This window comes from Leucopleurus acutus (genome assembly GCF_964270905.1).
Source record: "Leucopleurus acutus genome assembly, chromosome: 2".
Classification (NCBI taxonomy): Eukaryota; Metazoa; Chordata; class Mammalia; order Artiodactyla; family Delphinidae; genus Leucopleurus; species Leucopleurus acutus.
In genome coordinates this window covers 186758361-186770149 of record NC_139143.1, presented here as the reverse complement: position 1 = coordinate 186770149, position 11789 = coordinate 186758361, and the positions used below count along the sequence as shown (strand labels likewise).

Sequence of the window (11789 nt, the reverse complement as noted above, 5' to 3'; positions counted from 1 at the left end):
ATCATACTTTTCAAAACTAGTGTTTCTGGAGATGGATCTGACAAGAGGATGGATTCCACCCTGAACATGGGCCCGTGGCCCCCGGAAGACTACGGGATTGGAGAAGAACTAGTTTCTTTGGCCACGTTTGAGTCCTTCCATCTCAACACCATGGTAATGGCTTTCATTATAAGAGCCGGTGTTGCCAGGAGCCACGCAATGGCTGACCCAGCATGGCTGAGGGACAGCTGCCCGGCATGCCTTGGGGTTGGTGATGGGACAACCTGGAAAGAGACAGCCTGGCTTTAAGAACTGCACAGAAGCCCTTACGACAGTCTCATCAGGGCCTGCCTTCCACACCGGACTTGTCCTAGTTCTGGATTCATAGCCCAGGAGGGAATCTCCACGCAGACCTGATTCACAGGCTCCTCCTCTCGAGTTACTGCCCCGCAGTAGAGGGCGGAAAGTCCTTTAGCTCCTCCTTTTCTGGGTGCACCTCTGACGTTTTGTTCATCTTGGTGAAGATCTCATTGATTTCTATGAAGGTCTTGGACTTGGTCTCGGGGACAACCAGGAAGGTGTAGATGGTGGTGAGAACACATATCATGGCAAAAATGATAAAGCTGTAAGCTCCGAGGCCCACCTGTGGGAGGGAAGAGGGGTCGCGTTCTTGAAAAGGTTCTCGATTTACTGCTTGAGTATTTTGGGCCTCTGGGGCCCCTGGGTGGCACTTACTTGAATGAATGGGAAGATCAAGCCCACAGTGAAGTTGGAGAGCCAGTGGACACTGCCCCCCACCATGTAGGCGGCCGGCCGGGAGGACTGCAGGAAGATCTCGGTGATGAGCAGTGCGGGGATGGGACCTGGGGAAGGAGAGGAAGAGCTGTCTTCCCTGCCGGCCGAGCAAGCCCACAGAGGGTCCTGGAGCCCCTGCCCGTGCAAGGTTCCAGAGGCATCCGGCCCAGGGCGGGGCAGTGTGTCTCCAGGACTCCTGGTCTCGTGGAGAAGCAGCGTGAGAAGGCACCTAGCAAGAGTCGGACACAACAGGCGACATCCTGTGATGTCCCTAAAGGGGGCCCATGACCACCTGTAAGGCTCTCTGTGCCGACCACACGGGCACCGTGCTCCAGCCTACACAGGCTGCTTTACCGTCCTCGCTCAAAGCCCTCTGCCACAAGAACACAGGCAGAGAAGCCATTTGGGCCGAATTCGCCCCTCCCTGGAGCCTCTCTAAGGAGCTCAGGTCAGCAGTTTCTAGGGCTGGTGGTACAGGAGGGGGCAGTGAAACCACAGAACCAGCTCTGGGGTACATACTGGGCCCAAGGGCATGTCCTATGACATAGGAGATGACGCAGGCGATGCTGACGTAGGGCATCCAGGATATTGTGTCCTGTGGGGAGAAAACAGAGTTGGATCACACCTGGCAAAGCGGAGACAACCTGGGACGGGAGCGTCAGGACTCTCGGTTCCCGGAGGGCCAGTAGCTCTGCCTGGGTTGGGAAGGCGGGCGCCAGGCACCTCCTTCTACAAGCAGCGCCACCTGGATGCCCCTGGAATACCGGCTGGAAGTGGGAAGTGCGCTGCTGGGGCGGGGATCGGGGCTGCACGGGATCCCCAAGCAGCGGACTCGCGCATGCGCACGAGGGCGCAAGCCCCCCTCCCCCAAGGCGCCCCCTTCCTCACCTGCAGAGCCAGGGCGGCCGTCAGCACGCAGCAGGCGGTGAAGCAGATGGCGAAGCCTAGGAGGAGCAGGAATCTCCTCCCCAGGAGCTCCACCACGAAAACCTGGAGGGAAAGGGCGAGGAAACGTGGGAGGCTCAGCAGGCCCACCTCCCCTGTGCGCCCACCCGCTCGTGTGTGTGTGTGTGTGTGTGTGTGTGTGTGTGTGTGTGTGTGTCCTTGAATGGCCAGCGGGCCTCCGCACTGCGCAGTCCAGGGGCCCCATTTGTCACACGGTGGCCCTGGCACAGGTAGTTGTCCCCAGTGTGAGACGTTGGAGAAGAGCCGCCTCTCACGGCGGTAGCTTCCGGAGTGGACGGTGGGGACGGGCCTCCATCTTTGGGGCCACAGGCTACCGCCCCCCCCCCCCCCCCCCGCCAAGAGACAGGCTGGCATCTGAGGACAGCCCAGAGGCTAGAGAGGAGGGACCGAGGGGCACGTCGCCACTGAGCTCCGGGCTCCTTCCTGGGCCAAGACTCCCCACTCCCAAGGTGCCCTCCATCCTGGTGGCAGACAGGGACTCGGCTCCCGGGGACACTCACGGCGCAGACGGTCATCAGCACGTTGACCGCGCCTGTGCCCGCCGTCACGTACTGGACATCCTGTGCCCTCACCCCGGCGCTCAGGTAGATCTGGTCTGCGTAGTAGTAGATCTGGAAGGCCACCCCCGAGGCTGGTGAGGCCGGCCGGGCAGCCTGGACCCCTCGGCGGATCCCTCCCCGACCCCGACCCCGTGCCTGCCCGCTGCCCCGGCCCCGGCTGCCCTGGTACCGCGTTCACTCCCGACAGCTGCTGGCCGCCCATGAGGACGACGATGGAGATGACCTGCCACCGCAGGGACCTCATTCTCAGCAGCTTCAGCACGGAGATGAAGCCCGCGGCCTTCTCGGCCCTGTCCTCCTCCCAGATCTCCTGTGTCTCGGCGTCCACGTCGTCCCAGCCGCGCAGTTCCCTCAGCGCTGGGGGAGGGAGCAGGGAGGGCGCTGGGGGCTGAATCACGCAACCCCCCGCCCCCCAGCAAAGATGCCGCAACCTGCGTCGTTTCTTCCGGTCTCCGGGGAAAGCCTTACCGTTTTTGGCAGCCACGTCATCTTTCTTCTGAATGAGCAGGTACCTGGGGCTCTCGGGGAAGAAGGGCAACAGAAGGAGCTGCAGTGCCGCGGGGATCCCGGTCACGCCGAGGAGGATGGGCCAGCCTGCAAGGAAACCAGTCCTACGTGAGAACTGGCGCCCAGCCTCCTCTCCTGCTTCTCTCCGCCTCCAGCCCCACGGAGCCGCTCTGGCCCATTATCCTGATTGGTTTTCTTTGGAGCTGGAGTTCCTTTCTTCTCTTCCGTCCCCAGCACCTAGGATGGCGCCTAACCAAGAGCGGACACTCTAAATACTTAGAGCATGGATGCTGACGAATAGCCACTACCCACCTATCAGATGAACCAAGTGAAAACTTCTGACAACACCAAGCACTGACGAGAATGTGGGCAGGTGGGAAGTGTCCACACCGCTGTGTGGACACGTGGCATCTTTAGGGGACAGTCTGGCAGGAGCTAGTGATGCTGGACACCCACGTGCTCTAACCCAGCAGTCCCGCTCAGGAACGCACGCCTGGGCCACCAGGACACCGGAAGGACAAGGGCAGAGCAGCACTGATTATAGAAACAAAACCCAGAAACAAGGCGAATGTCCACACAGTAGAATGGACGCATACATCTTGGTTCATTCGTAAGATGGAATTTTATACTGTGGTGAAAATGAAGCAAGTCAGGACAGGAGCCAATCCCACCAATGTGATGTTGGGTGCAATGTGGTTCCACACGATGTGGTCCCATAGTATTAAGTCCGGAAACAGGGAAAATTAACTCTGTCTTCTAGAAAAGTGGTGAAACTCTTCTAGGGAAGAGTGAGGCTGCGATGATCATAAATGTTGGCACAGTGGCTCCCTTTGGGGGCGGGAAGGCTGTGACTGAGGGGCGCACAGGGGGCCGGCGTGGTTCTAGTTCCGGGCCCTTATGTATGTTACATCACTCAATAGAAACGGTTAAATAAGTGAATGAGTGGTTCAGGCTCCTTCTAGGAGCTGTGAATGCCCGACTCACCCCCTTTTCTCCTACACAGGAGGTGATAACTGCAGACATCTGCGTGCCAGGCACTAGAGTCTAACGGCTTTTCACATGTAGCCCACTTCCCCATCATAGCAATGTCTGGAGGCAGGTACCAGGATCAACCCCATGTTACACCTGCAAACACTGAGGCATGGAGGGCATGTAGCTCCCTTGCCCGAGATCAGTTATTTAGGAGCAAAGCCGAGATTCGAACTCAGGCACATTGAACCCTGAATCCCCATCCTCCTAACCTTCTCCCACCTCTTGGCTCTGAATCCAGGGCCTGGCTGATCTGGGTCCCCCTTCTATCACCCTTGCACGGACTACAGCGAGTATGGACGTGCCAGCCATTCGGGCCGTTGCCATCTGCCCTCTGGCTCCCACCCCGCCCCCGACACTGAAACTCTTCTCATGAGATCTCAGTGACCCCTAACTGCCAAACCCAGACACCCTGTTCCAATCTTGACCCCCGTGACTTCTATGCAGCCTTTGTGCTGTGACTGCCCACTCGCTTCCAAGAACTCTGACTATTCTCTCTGGCCTTCCTTCCTTCTTCACTGAGTACCTAGTATGTGCCATGAATTGCGCCGGAGACTCAAAGATGAGGAAGGCCAAGCCCTGCCCTCCACACTCTTGTCTAGAGGAGGGTACCGAGGGCTGGTTAGTCACCATGAAGGATGGAGGGACAAAGTGAGAGTCCACCACCACACCTGCAGCTCCCTGCATGCACAAAGAACTTTATGCTTCCATCCCCTCTGCCCACATCTGGAATGCTGGTCCTACCCGCCCCCCCAAGCCCAGGCCCTCTCTGAGACCCCCTCCCTGGGTGGAACCATGGCTGCCTCCCACACACCACAGAGCACTTCGCAGGTGCCAGGGATCCGTGGCTGTTTCTGGGTGCAGCTGGTTGGTTACGTGCCATCAGCGGGGGACAGGAACCTAGCTCCTCCACTCCTGGGCCCAGCTCTTTACAAGGGCGATTGAAAGGTGGGAGAGCTGGTAGTTAAACTCGGACTCAGGCCTGCACTGCCTGCATTTGTGTCCTAAGGAGACATTGGACATGTGATCCAACTTCTCTATGCCTCAGGTTCTGCACCTGTAAAATGGGTATAGTAATAGTACATGCTTCATAGGTTGTTTGGAGGATTAAATGGATCATATAAAAGACTTCATGTCTGGCCCATATGTTTTGACTGGTGTTTTGTTAGTGGTGATTTCCCTTTCAGAGGTTCGAGACCCAAGACGAAGAAAAGGGAGGTCATGCAAGAACAACGCAGTTATGAGTTGCTGTGCACCTACTGTGTGCCAGGCCCCAGGCTCTTGGGGTGGGGGGATGTGCGGCTCTGAAGTCTGGGTCTGGTGTGGATACCAGCCCTGAGACTCACCCCATCACCCACGGAGGCTGGGTCTTGTGACCCTCTTTCCTGGTCTGTGATGGGATGATCACGGGCCCCTGGGCAGCTGCATTGCTGGGAGGCTCCAGTGCAATGGTGCCGGAGGCCTTAAGCACAGAGCCTGGCACCCTGGTGGCCGTCATTACCACGCCCCGGGTCCCTGTGTGACAGCCACCAAGCAACCAAGAGAAAGAGAGCAGCACCTCCTGCGCCCTCACAACTCCCTCATCCGTGTCCCAAGAGGGACTAGAGAACGTCAGTCTGTCCCCACCAGCTTGTTCAGGCCCGCTCTGGGCAACCTCCAGCTCGGCACCGTGGGGTCAGGGCTGTGCCGGGGCCCCGTCGTTTAGAGAGAAAAGACCAGCTCATAGGAACGGGCTGGGGGTCTGAGGTGTCCTGAGCTCACCTGCTTCGTTTGCGAGGAGACTCCGAAGACCCAAGATCTGGGCCGCAAGGATGCCGACGGTGATGAAGAGCTGGGGCACCACCCCCAGGGCCCCCCGCAGGTTCTTAGGGGCCAGCTCCCCTAAGTACATAGGGACGACATTGGAAGACAGACCTGGGAGGGAGGGTGAAATAAAGACACCATCAGGAAACATTAATCTGGCAGGGATGAGCTCTGTCTTCAAACACATTTATTCTTCCTCAGCAAGGCTGAAACTGTCTCAGAACTGCAGGACTAAGCAAACCACCCCTCTTGCAATTCTTAGGCCTTTTCACTTTAAGAGAAAATAGTCCGACCAAAGAAGTTCATGGACAGCGCGTTTGCTTCCAGACTGGTGTCACCTGGGGACACAGGCCACCCGGACCTCAAGTCTTCCCTCCTGATTGGCTTGGCCTCGGAGAGGAAAAGCCCCGGTGTGGTTAGACTCTCTCTCCTCTCTTGCTCCTTCGGGGGGAAACCTGTTACTAAAGGGCCAAGGACCCCTGCCCCCCAGCTTTACCTTCTGAGACTGTATATTACATAATAAGCTGATGCACAGACATCGAAGCACAAGCTTTATTCGTCAGTAAGCACTGAAAACTTAAATATATATTGTAGACTAACTGCATTCTGGGATTTGTGTCATGACTGAACTACTTCTGACTCCTCAGTATTTGAACGTGTTGGTTTTCCCGTCTTACTGATGTCTGACCCCCTTATGAATAGGTGAAACAATTTAATAGGCTCTAAAGTATTTTCACAGATATTATCCCATTTAGTTCTCCTCAAAGTCCAATGAAAGGCTGGGGGTCTGGGAGGAAGGTCAGATGGGTTGTTACTGGTCCAAGTATCGCACGTGGAGCCAGAGGCAAGCTGGTGCTCAGAGAGACGTGGGGTCTGAGAGGGAGGCTGTGGCCAAGGGCAGACCAAGGGAGACAGTGTGGGGTGCGGGGAGGCTGGAGCCGCTGGTGATGGGAGGGTATTTTATAGCACTGAGATAAGAGGAAACTGATGGCCAAGTTTTCAGCTCTGCAATTCTGCTCAAGGGCATCTCTGCTTAGTATTTTATTATTATTATTTTTGGCTTTTTTTTTTAACATCTTTATTGGAGTCTGATTGCTTTACAATGTTGTGTTAGTTTCTGCTGTATAACAAAGTGAATCAGCTATTCATATACATATATCCCTATATCTCCTCCCTCTTGCGTCTCCCTCCCACCCTCCCTATCCCACCCGTCTAGGTGGTCACAAAGCACAGAGCTAATCTTCCCGTGCTATGCGGCTGCTTCCCAGTAGCTATCTATTTTACATTTGGTAGTGTATATATGTCAGTGCCACTCTCTCACTTCGTCCCAGCTTACCCTTCCCCCTCCCCGTGTCCTCAAGTCCATTCTCTATGTCTGCGTCTTTATTCCTGTTCTGCCCCTAGGTTCTTCAGAACCTTTTTTTTTTTTTAAGATTCCGTATACATGTGTTAGTATGCGGTATTTGTTTTTCTCTTTCTGACTTATTTCACTCTGTATGACAGACTCTATCTAGGTCAATCCACCTCACTACAAATAACTCAATTTCGTTTCTTTTTATGGCTGAGTAATATTCCATTGTATATATGTGCCACATCTTCTTTATCCATTCATCTGTCGATGGACACTTAGGTTGCTTCCGTGTCCTGGCTGTTGTAAATAGAGCTGCAATGAACATTGTGGCACCTGACTCTTTTTGAATTATGGTTTTCTCAGGGTATATGCTCAGGAGTGGGATTCTGCTTAATATTTTAAAAGGGGCATCACAGTTCATTAATTAATACCAATTCTTTCTGATTTTCAGACAAAGACAGACAGTTTTTAGAGCAGCTTTTAGGTGTCTTGTGTGGTGGACGGGCGGGACACTGCAGGCCCAGTGCCCAAAGGGCTATGGAGAAAGCGAGGCCCTCATGTTGCCCGGTCACCATTCAGGCCCTGGTGGTCGCTTCTCAAGTCCAAGTGCTTCTGAACTTAGTTAATAGCAACACTGGAGAGACAAACACCAGGAGGTTTGTGAAGAGATGGGATTCCCTTCATGTCGGTGGAGAACAGTCTCATTCTGTCTTAAAAACAACTCCACGGGGCAACCCCCGGCCAGCCTGTTCTGACACCAAAGCCAGAGAAGCAGCTTTTAAAGTTTAAATTCCGTTAGTGAAAGTCTGAAGCGTTCTTACCAAAGGTGTTGACTAACAGCAAACCAGCAAACTGAGCATCTGGGGGTCCAAGCTGCATTGACCCTGAGCCCCCTTGGTCAGAGTGGCCGTTTACTTCGTTTTTAGGGTGTCTAAGTACCACGGGGCTTGATGACACCCTTTCCTGACTTTTCAGGAAATACGTGAAGGAATGAACAGCAAATAGATTAGGCTTCTGCTGGAGTTCTTCAAGTATGACCTGAAGACACAGGGGGTTCCTGGCACCTTCCAGGGGGTCTGTGAGATCAAGACTGTTTTCAGAACCATCCTGAGATGTTACTTGTCCTTTTCATTCTCGTTCCCTGACCAGTTTTCCAGAGATCACACGCCCTCTGACGTCACACCAACAGAACACAGAAGCAGGTTTGAGAATCTGGCTGTCTTCTGTTAAGGCAGACATTCAAGAGATTTGCAAAAATGTAAAGCAATACCACTAAATTGTTTTGTTTTAGAAACTAGAATTATTTTCATAAAGACATGTAATGGGCTTCTTATTGGTATCTTAAAATGAATTAATACATTTCTTGGTTGCAATTTCTAACATGGTAAATATTGAGCAGTATAACCCATACGAGCTCCTTAGAACCCTCAATAATTTTAAGAGTGTAAAGGGGTCCTGAGGCCAAAAAGTTTGAGAACTGTTGACCAGAAGTCATGCTTATTTAAAAGCAAAGGTTGGTTGGGAATTCCCTGGCGGTCCAGTGGTTAGGACTCCGTGCTTTCACTGCCGAGGGCCTGGGTTCAATCCCTGGTTGGGGAATTAAGATCTGGAAAGCTGTGTGGCATGGCCAAAAAAAAAAAAAAAAAAGCAAAGGTTGGGATGTTAAACTGTGATTTTTCTATTGGAGCCTAACATTTCTTTTTTGGAACCAACTCTGAATTGTTGGCTGTCAATAGAAACGTCACAGCACCTGTCCGCTGCTGACAACTTCCAGGAATCGTCCATTTTTCATAAAGCTGAGCCCGGCTGCAGGGAAAAAGTGCAGGAGCAGGGCCAGGCACCTCGGGACTCCGGGCCAGATGGTAGATGAATGTCCGGGTGCTCGCAGGGAAAGCTAGAATGAATGAAGTTTGCCAGGGGGCCCATCAGTCCCTCCTTGAGGTGACCTCTTCTGTCTTCGGGAATCTTGTTTTCCTCTTCATCTCCCCAGCCCTGCAATCCCTCGCCACTTCCCCCAATACCAGGCTCCTTGCTGTCTCCTCTATTGTCAGTAAACTCCAGGGAAGGGGTTTGCTGACATCCAGCCAAATTATCCCTTCTTCATCCCCATCCCTGTGTTTGGAAGGAGAACGAGTCACTTGAAAATGCCACAGCCTGGTGGGGGGCGAGTGAAGTGCCCAGGGTGCAGCATTTCCAGGGGTGCTTACCCTTGGGGGCCCACTCTGCAGTGCACGGCCCCGAGAGTGGGCACCTCGCTTGCCTCGACGGCCCTGGCCCTTCTGCCTACAGAGGAAGCCAACCTGAAGGAAGGCCATGGCATGGCTGAACCATGTCTCTTCAGTCTGAAGCCATCATGGGGGAATTTTCTATAACCAGGGAAACCCGGCCTGGGCAAAATGGCTTTGGAGAGGTTACTACCATTAACTCTTTTCTGGTAGAGGGATTCATGCATCTGATAATTTCTCAAGCTTTTTTGACCACAACTCACGGTGCAAAATACAGAAATACATTTTACATCCAACTTGGTTCTCACATATGCATAAAGATAAAGAACTGAAACAACGTTTCAAAAGACAATCCTTGGGCTTCCCTGGTGGCGCAGTGGTTGGGAGTCCGCCTGCCAATGCAGGGGGCGCGGGTTCATGCCCCGGTCCGGGAAGATCCCACATGCTGTGGAGTAGCTGGGCCGAGAGGCCCGCGTACCACACACAAAAAAAGACAATCCTTATCTTTACTACATGTGACACAGTCTACCCTAGTTACAGGGGCCCCAACAAAGCCTTGCCTGTAGTTCTTGTCTGGCCTCTAGCCAATTTCTGTTGATTGGGGAAGGCCAAGAACCCTGGTCAGTATCAGTCCCAACCTGCAGTTTAGAAAACATTGAGATAAAGGACTGGTTGGAAGGACCCGTCCTGTCCTAAGATTCTGTATCTCAGTCTTTCAAAGAACAGCTTTCTTCACAGGAAACTCCACAGTGAAGATCTACCCGCGGTCCACACACATCCCTATAACGCAGGGGCTTAAGCGTCTACCCACAGCAGAGGTGTAGGAACAGCGTGACCCTATATGCTTCAGAGACCCCAGACTGGTTCAGACACCAGGTGCCTGTTCTCCCTCCCTCTGACCATCCCGAATCACAGAATGGTTTACCTGCACATATTCCCACCAAAAGTCTGGCCACAATGATCATCTCAAATGACTTGGCAACTTCACTGCATCCCATTAAGATCGCAGGCACGATGGAAAAGATGTTGTTGAACAGCAAGGTTCCTTTTCTGCAGAGGACAAAATACCAGTCGGTTTGGTTTAAGGATCTGCCACTCCTTTAACAAATGTTTGCCGAGCACCTACTCGGTTACAGCAGTTGCTGTTGTGTTGTTCGATTTGCTGTTGACCTAAGATGGATACAGGTCCAGTGCATGGCCTGGTGGGGGAATATTCTCTGTGGGAGCAGATGTAAATGACCCAATGCAGAGGGCATCAGTAGTGAGGAACAGAGGGAAAGGCTCCCATATTACAATACAGTAAAGGGTTCTGCAACCATAAACTAACATGATTTTAGTGTAATCTTGAAACCCAGACTGGATGAGGACATTAAAGGAAAGGTTTAGGCCAATCTCACCTATCAACATAGATGTGAAACTCCTAAATGAAATATTAGCCAATTGAATTCAACAGCATATATAAGACTCTTTCAAGGTTAAAAACACCATATTAAAGATTGTACAGGGGAAAAACATAGGATTATCAATTGAAGTAGCAAAACAAGTCAATAAAATTTGATATTTATCATGATTTAAAAGAAAACCTTAACAAACTATAAAAATGAGGGAACTTATGTAAGCTGATAAAGGGTATCTCCTGAAAACCTATAAAAAAATCAAACTTAGTAAAACTTACAAAACAGTCCAATTTAAGTCAAGACTGGAGTAGGGCTTGGGCCCTGGAGAGCCAGACAAAGGCAAAGGAAAGCTTCTCTGGAGAAGCCCCTCCCATTGGGCTCCCCAGGAGTCCCCCAGCCAGGGACCCCCACCCCCTGAGATGAAGCGTCACCATTACAGGACACACAAGACAATCCACCCCCTGCAAGAGGCCGCACATACAAACAGCACAGCTTCAGACAACAGGATTAGATAGAAGCCATCAAATAGGTTTTAAATGAGTGGTGTCATAAAATAAGGAATCAAAAGCGTACTACAGAAAGAACAAGAACATGCATAAAACAGAACTACCCAAAACAATAGCAAAAAAGATAGATTTTAAAAGCAAATGAATAAAACTTAGAAATGAAAAATATAGTCATTGAAATAAAAACGTAGTAGGTGAATTGCAGCTGAGGAAAGAATTAATGAATAGGAAGGCAGACCTGAGGAAGTTACATAGAAAGCAACAGAGAGAGAGAGAGAGAAGATGGGAAGTATGACCTATTAAGATAGGGAGGATTATAATATCACTAGTCACAGTAGCCAGAAGGTGGAAGCAACCCAGATGTCCATCGACAGATGAATGGATAAACTAAATGTAGTATATTCATACAACAGAGTATTATTCCGCCTTAAAGAGGAAAGAGATTCTGACACGTGCTACAATATGAATGCACCTTGAGGGCATTAGGCTAAGTGAGTTAACCCAGTCACAAAAGGACAAATCTCGTAGGATTCATTCATATAAGGTCCTTAGAGTAGTCAAATGCACAGAGAGAGAATGTTGATTGGTGACTTATGGGAAGATAAGAAAGGGGAGTTATTGTTTAACGGGTACATGGTGTCCGTTTTTGTAAGATGAAAAGTTATAGAGAT

The 11789-nt window shown here is 51.6% G+C and overlaps 1 protein-coding gene across 3 annotated transcripts in view; it reads right to left on the bottom strand.

The window, feature by feature from the left end:
• Positions 1–418: 418 nt before the first annotated feature.
• LOC309972947 (solute carrier family 2, facilitated glucose transporter member 5) overlaps positions 419–11789 on the bottom strand; it is a gene marked incomplete at both ends in the record, with an annotated part of 46528 nt that continues 35157 nt past the window's right edge. For all 3 annotated transcript variants that reach the window (XM_082856842.1, XM_082856843.1, XM_082856844.1), the window contains 9 exons: positions 419–622; positions 715–842; positions 1294–1369; positions 1663–1764; positions 2241–2351; positions 2470–2657; positions 2769–2894; positions 5598–5750; positions 10141–10265. In XM_082856842.1, the coding sequence (XP_082712968.1) occupies positions 419–622; positions 715–842; positions 1294–1369; positions 1663–1764; positions 2241–2351; positions 2470–2657; positions 2769–2894; positions 5598–5750; positions 10141–10265 (1213 nt within the window). The remainder of the gene's footprint in view (positions 623–714; positions 843–1293; positions 1370–1662; positions 1765–2240; positions 2352–2469; positions 2658–2768; positions 2895–5597; positions 5751–10140; positions 10266–11789) is intronic.